This window comes from Bactrocera latifrons, unplaced genomic scaffold (genome assembly GCF_001853355.1).
Source record: "Bactrocera latifrons isolate USDA-ARS-PBARC rearing strain unplaced genomic scaffold, ASM185335v1 scaffold_41, whole genome shotgun sequence".
Lineage (NCBI taxonomy): Eukaryota > Metazoa > Arthropoda > Insecta > Diptera > Tephritidae > Bactrocera > Bactrocera latifrons.
In genome coordinates this window covers 586614-593019 of record NW_017537057.1, presented here as the reverse complement: position 1 = coordinate 593019, position 6406 = coordinate 586614, and the positions used below count along the sequence as shown (strand labels likewise).

Here is a 6406-nt window from a genome sequence, read left to right as displayed (position 1 = left end):
CCACAAGCCTATCGAATTCTTTTTACACATGCTCATTCGTAAATATTTACGAAAATGGTCAGAAGCAATAAGGATGCCACTTTTCCAAATGGCAACACGAATTCTAAAAATACATATATGTACACCTTTAGCTAATGCATTCACTATAAACTATTGTTATTACAGTAGCAAATTATTTTTTAATTAAATAAAACATTATTATTATAACATTACAAATATAAGCTTTTGTAAAGGAATTGAAAATATTTAAATAAAATTTTAATCATATAATTTAACACACATTCGCCTATTATTCATGTGGTGTGGCAGCAACGGAAGCAAAGCAAAAATACACGTCATGGACTCAGTAAAAGGAAAGTTGCAGACACAAATACAAACAGTTATAGTGGAGGTGAGTGCCAACTATTTAGCAAAATTGCTATTTTTACATATTCTCCATAATTCAAATCATACAATTTTCAGCTCAAAGATGCCATTTACGGAAACCATAACGGGACGGAAAACGAACGATCGCAGAAAGTGTGTAAAAGAGAAATATTTCCAATTTTAGTTAGCTAAAGTAGCCAAACATTCGCAAGTAACAACAAAGACAACTTAGGAATGGATAATGACACAGTGCCAGCTATTGGGCCCACAGCTAGAAAGCGCAGCAATTGTGTGCCCTACGAAAAGGCACTCGGCAACTTTGACAACGTAAGCACAAAGCATAAAATGAATCAAGCTACCATCGCCGCCATACGCAACGAGGCGCTATTGCAGCTACAGCAACACCAACAGCTGGCGCGTGCTTCCATGCTTTATGTTAGCTTCGTGAACCTCTGCATTTTCATAGCAGGCACAAGTGTAGCTTTCATACTCTACGAGTTCTGGCATATCAATCCATATGGCGTGTTGCGACAGGCAAACAAACAATTGCAACACCTGCCCGACAATCATTTCCTACAAACACGCGATGATTTCGCTGTTTACGCAGCGTCAGGCACGGGAGCGCTGGACTTGGATGCGCTCAAAGAGTTATATGTTAGTGCGAAAGAAGAGGAGAGTGGGCGTGCTTCAGCAACCAATGTGAAAGAGGCACTTGACTCTTTAAGATTGGCAACGGAAATGCGCGGATTAGGTAAAGCTGAGAAGGCGCAGCGTTTGTATGAGCATGCTTTCGCATTGGCGCCAAAGCATCCTGAAGTTTTGCTGCGCTACGGCGAATATCTGGAGCACAGTCAACGCGATATTGTGCTGGCGGATCAATATTATTTTCAAGTAATTACTAAATCGCCAAATTTATGACTATTTTAATTTAATTTTATTTTGAACTGAAGGCGTTGATGTTAAACCCCACCAACACTGAAGCGGTGAATAATCGTCAGCGCACCGCTGGCATTGTACAATCCATTGACGAACGCAAGCTAGAGTTGCTTGACCTGAAGCGTGACGCACTTTCTGCAGTGCACGAATCGAACGCGGCATTGCGGCGCGCGAAAAAAGAGGCTTATTTCCAACATATCTATCACTCGGTGGGCATAGAGGGCAACACAATGACTTTGGCGCAAACGCGCTCCATTTTGGAGACACGCATGGCTATCGACGGTAAATCCATTGATGAGCACAACGAAATTCTTGGTCTGGATTTGGCTATGAAGTACATCAATGCAAGTTTGGTTAACAAGTAAGTGTGTGTAAGCTTTTAGAAAGTTTTAGTTTTGTAGTAATTGAAAACGCGTAATTAAAACAAAAAATATAAATATTTCTTGTTCTTCATTTCTAGAATTGAGATAACTTTAAAGGACATATTAGAAATACATAGAAGGGTGCTGGGTCATGTGGATCCCATCGAGGGTGGCGAATTTCGTCGTACGCAAGTGTATGTGGGCGGTCATGTGCCGCCCGGTCCTGGCGATTTGGCAGTGCTAATGCAGCATTTCGAGCACTGGCTGAATGCGGAGCAAACGGTTTCATTGCATCCAGTCAAGTAAGTAAACACACGCAAATTTTAGTAATTATAAATGCTTTAGTGACTTCCACGCTAGCTAAAWTTGCTTAATATAGCGCAACCGATATTTATTGCTAGCTTATTTGYAAAAATATGAATGGCTTTTATTACCCCACAGGCATGCGGCCTTAGCTCACTACAAGCTGGTGCACATACACCCCTTTATTGACGGCAACGGGCGCACGTCGCGTCTACTCATGAACGCTTTGTTGATGCGCGCGGGCTATCCGCCCATTATAATACCAAAACAGCAGCGGTTAGTACATATGCACGCGTAATTACATAAGCGTCGCCATTAATTAYAATATTGCATGCATTTATTCAACAGGCACAAATACTATCAGTTTCTGCAGGTGGCCAACGAGGGCGACATACGCCCCTTCGTGCGTTTCATTGCCGATTGCACGGAGAAGACGCTCGATCTGTATCTGTGGGCKACGAGCGATCTGCCGCAGCAGATACCGATGTTAGCGCAAACCGAACACGAACTGGCTCATGTGGATAAGTTGGTGACACCGTCGGGTGAAACTGCGACGAACCGTGGATMTACAGAGCCCATAGCAGATAAATTCGAATCAGGTTCCGGCGAAATTCCTTAACATTTCATGAAGTTGTTGTTATTACTGTATGCCATAGATTTTAGCGGCCAAAGCAGRGTCGCGGATGTATTAATTTAAGTGTAGGTTGCATATGCGGGGTAATTAGTGTAAGTGGAAGATATTTTGTTTTAGGGTTGAAAATCCAGTGTAATTGTTTGTTGTTAGTACATATTTAATACTTATGTAGTAGTAGATATGCAACACTTGACTGTGATCTGTTAGAAGTGTGTGAGATTTATGATAAAACTTGGCATATCGCTCCGCTATGTGAGCCAAAGCTGCTGTGTATATGATATTCTTTTATTTTATTTTATTTTATTTTATTTTTTTTTTTTGTTTGTTTAAACTACCAAATTGTGAAGCAAAACGCATATTTTAAAATTTTTAGTTGTGATAGTGCTAGTACGGTACTGCCAAAACGTAAACGATAACCAAAAAGTAACATGACTTTCAATAACAATTTTCAACAATGTATGTATATATTTTGTATATAAAAATTTAAGCATTAAAACAACAAATCTGTTTGTAAGTATATATGCCAACAACAAAGCGTAACTTTGTTGCATACACAGTCATAAKTCCTAAGTAAGGCTCGCTCTATCATAAAGCACAAATAATTTATAAGTATGTCTATATATGTATGTGACATTTGCAAAAAACAGMCAACTATTGAAAGCACAAACTGCTAGCTATTGGTTACTTATATTCTATTGATATTTTCTATACTCGTATATTGTGCGACGACAAAGAATAAAATTATTGCAATGGAATAAAAATGTTTGTATCAAAATTCACAACTATSCGCGCTAAACTTATGCAAATGCTAGACTCTACAATTTCGACTTCTGCAGGTAGTCCTTGTAGGTGACTTCGCGCCACCAGCTCGGCCGTTCGAACACCTCGGGCGCCTGCACGATGGCACGCTGCAAATGTTGATAAATCTGCATAGCAAAAAAACAAAACACATAACTATCTTTTTCTCACAATATTTTTACAGTTAMACKWACATTGCCATCGCTCATGCCGAGCGGCGAGTTGAGTATGAARTCCGTTGGCGCAATTGCATCGATCAGCGATATGGCTTCGTCCTTCAGCAATGGCAGCAGCGTCAAAATGCCTTCRYGGTAGAGGTCAGCATGTGCCCTATCCTGGAAGTAGCCGCCTTGATAATAGATRCCGRTGTACTTCGTGACCAAATCGGCGCCGTAGAACGACAACAGTTGAGCAAGCACATTTTTCTCATTCGACGGCGGTAAGTTGTTGACGAAGCGATGGAACACATAGTAGATTGTGCGCTGTTGGCAGAACGTATTTAAAATGCATAATCAATTTAGTGCCGCGTGCGCCTACCTGTGCGTAAATAAGGGAGAGTTGCTGTGCGTTGAAGACTTGTATGTTGTTGCGTGTTTCAAAGGCATCTTTACCCTGCTTGCGTAAGCTTTCGTAGCGTTGCACTGTTCTATCCAACTGGAAGGCAAGCAGCCAATCCAAAGCCTTTAAGAGATCTGCAAGTAGGACGCAGTAGATCTACAAGACTGCAATCATTCCAAAATAACTACTCACTATCTGGATGCAGCGCCTCCTGCGCGCARCGTTCGGTTGCCGTTGTGCGCAATATCGCGTCCATATCCTTCAAGAACACCACAGAACCCAATGGTGAAATCTCCGCGAAATTGGCATTACTACGTCGCAGACTTATCAGCCAATTGGAGGCCTGCTGTATAAGCGTGTTATTCTCGCCTTCGTACGTACAATTGGCGTCGTTGTCGTTGCGCAGCTCACCCAAGCCGGCCAGCTTCAAGTAGCCATGWCCACCGCATGCTTCGCGGCATTCTTGTATGCCATCGCGCGCTGCCCAAGTGCACACCGGTTTGGCGGCCGAGGACACRGCATGTACTTCCATGCCTTTGTTGCTGGTATCTTCGCCCAAAACGGTGCGAAAGGTCAAATCTACATTTTCTGTGCCGATCCACATGGAGAATATACGTAGCGCATAGGTGGTGGCCAAGTGTGGTATTAGACGATATTGTTGTGACTGATATTCGATTACAGGCCACTCTTCGTTGCTTTCTTCAGGGCCGAATTGCTTGCGACATGCGGAGTAGCGTGTGGCGATTGTTATAGCTTTGCTGAGCGCGACATAAGCTAACGAGCATATGTTCGCGCGTCCAGCCGAGAGTGCMCCCAACGAGGCGCCCAAACGTTTGCGACTGTCCTTGATTTTGCTCACATAATTGCCTTGCTCATCGATATCACCGGTCTTCGAGAGCAARTTCTCGCCGGGTATGCGRTATTCGTTGAACATCACAAAGCTACATAAGAGATTTTATACAAAATATATAAATACTTCGAAATATGTACAAAGACACTTATGCTCACCCATTATCTAAGCCATTCAAGCCGACCTTCTCACCCAAATCTCCAACGGTCACACCAGGGAACGGCAGCAGCGTACGTTCGTTACGTATAGGCACTAAGAAGGCATTCARCCCCTGATATGTGTCGTCGGGCACATATAACTGTGCATATAAGATGGCGTGCGTACACGTCTTGCCCAAATTGCCGACCCAACACTTGGCAGCCTCAAAGTCGGGTGTATGTATAATGAACTCACGCGTCTTTGGATCATAGGTGGCGCGTGTGCGCATCCCACGTGCATTGGTGCCGTGCGAGATTTCCGTAAGCGCAAAAGCGCCTATAATTTCATTATTTGCAATTTTTGCGGCATATTTGGCCAAACGCTCAGTGCCCAGAGAGAGAATTGTGCTGGGGAACATGCCATTTGAGAGCGAATACTTGACAGCAAAGCTGACCTCATACGAGAACATGGCCTGTGCAAAGGCCAGTGAGAGCTGAGGCGCAGTGACGTACTGCAAACGATAAAGAAATGTGTTAATATAATAACGGTGCCTGACGTTAAGATGGATTTTTTAGAATTTCACTAACTTCGCCTAATCCATAGAATTGCTTATCATAGATTAAATGCCCGCGTTTATTGGCCAGTTGGCGTTGACGATCCATTGTGGGTGATTCCAAGTCATGTTGAAAGTCGGKATGTTTTTCCATAAAATTCCATATGCGATGCTAAAAGTAATAAGAAGATAAAAGCAAGGCTCAATGAAATCACCATTACAAATATGTATATTTATAAATGCGATAAGTACCRGATCTAATTTTCAATGGGAATCATTTAGTTTTTAAATTATTTTGTTTTCTTCAAAAAAAAAAGTTCTAAACCAAGAATTAATGCAAAAGAAGAATATGACGAAAAAAGACCCGCAACTCTTGTACCGTTATTTAAAAAAAAAAAAAAAAAAAAAAAATTGTCAGCTGGGGAATTTATTCAGTCATTCGGCAATAAGTGAAAAGAAACCAAGAAAAAAGGTCCAAAAGAAAATATGGGCACAAATAACTCGAAATTCTTCACGGCCGAGTTTTGGGCGAGGAAATTTCTTTGCATGCACCGATACATATGGTATCAGTCGAGTTGAAGTGGCCATATGTGGATATCGTCTATATCTTGACTTATTTTTCACTATGTGCAAAAAAAGACTTTGTTTTCAATTTCATACTTCATAATTTATTCTTCAAAATCTATGTCGTCTTCTTCATACATCGATAATTGAAGAAAGCTGTCAACATGACATTGATTTTAGACCTGGTTTGATGTGTTTTTTTTCGGCTTCCCTTCAACTTTGTCATGATATTCGGCCGATTGCTGATCTGTTTCCCGGTCGTAAGCATAGATGCAAGACTTATGGCGAATAATAATACGATTCAAGACATCCTCGTAGTCGCAGAGCATTGTTTCACAGACGTT

The 6406-nt window shown here is 41.7% G+C and overlaps 2 protein-coding genes across 5 annotated transcripts in view; one reads left to right on the top strand and one right to left on the bottom strand.

Moving 5' to 3' along the window:
* The first annotated feature begins 305 nt into the window (after positions 1 to 305).
* Positions 306 to 2874, top strand: LOC108972629 (adenosine monophosphate-protein transferase FICD homolog). Its single transcript, XM_018939291.1, has 6 exons — positions 306 to 391; positions 463 to 1257; positions 1317 to 1663; positions 1763 to 1966; positions 2106 to 2243; positions 2316 to 2874. Exons 2-6 carry the CDS (start codon positions 601 to 603, stop codon positions 2584 to 2586), a joined length of 1617 nt encoding a protein of 538 aa, XP_018794836.1. The 5' UTR covers positions 306 to 391; positions 463 to 600; the 3' UTR covers positions 2587 to 2874.
* A 402-nt stretch (positions 2875 to 3276) lies between these two features.
* Positions 3277 to 6406, bottom strand: part of LOC108972628 (peroxisomal acyl-coenzyme A oxidase 3) — an 8318-nt gene continuing 5188 nt past the window's right edge. For all 4 annotated transcript variants that reach the window (XM_018939290.1, XM_018939289.1, XM_018939288.1 and 1 more), the window contains 6 exons: positions 5533 to 5670; positions 4966 to 5456; positions 4150 to 4898; positions 3937 to 4091; positions 3594 to 3881; positions 3277 to 3527 (listed from right to left, as the gene is read on the bottom strand). In XM_018939290.1, the coding sequence (XP_018794835.1) occupies positions 3417 to 3527; positions 3594 to 3881; positions 3937 to 4091; positions 4150 to 4898; positions 4966 to 5456; positions 5533 to 5670 (1932 nt within the window). In that variant the 3' untranslated portion in view covers positions 3277 to 3416. The remainder of the gene's footprint in view (positions 3528 to 3593; positions 3882 to 3936; positions 4092 to 4149; positions 4899 to 4965; positions 5457 to 5532; positions 5671 to 6406) is intronic.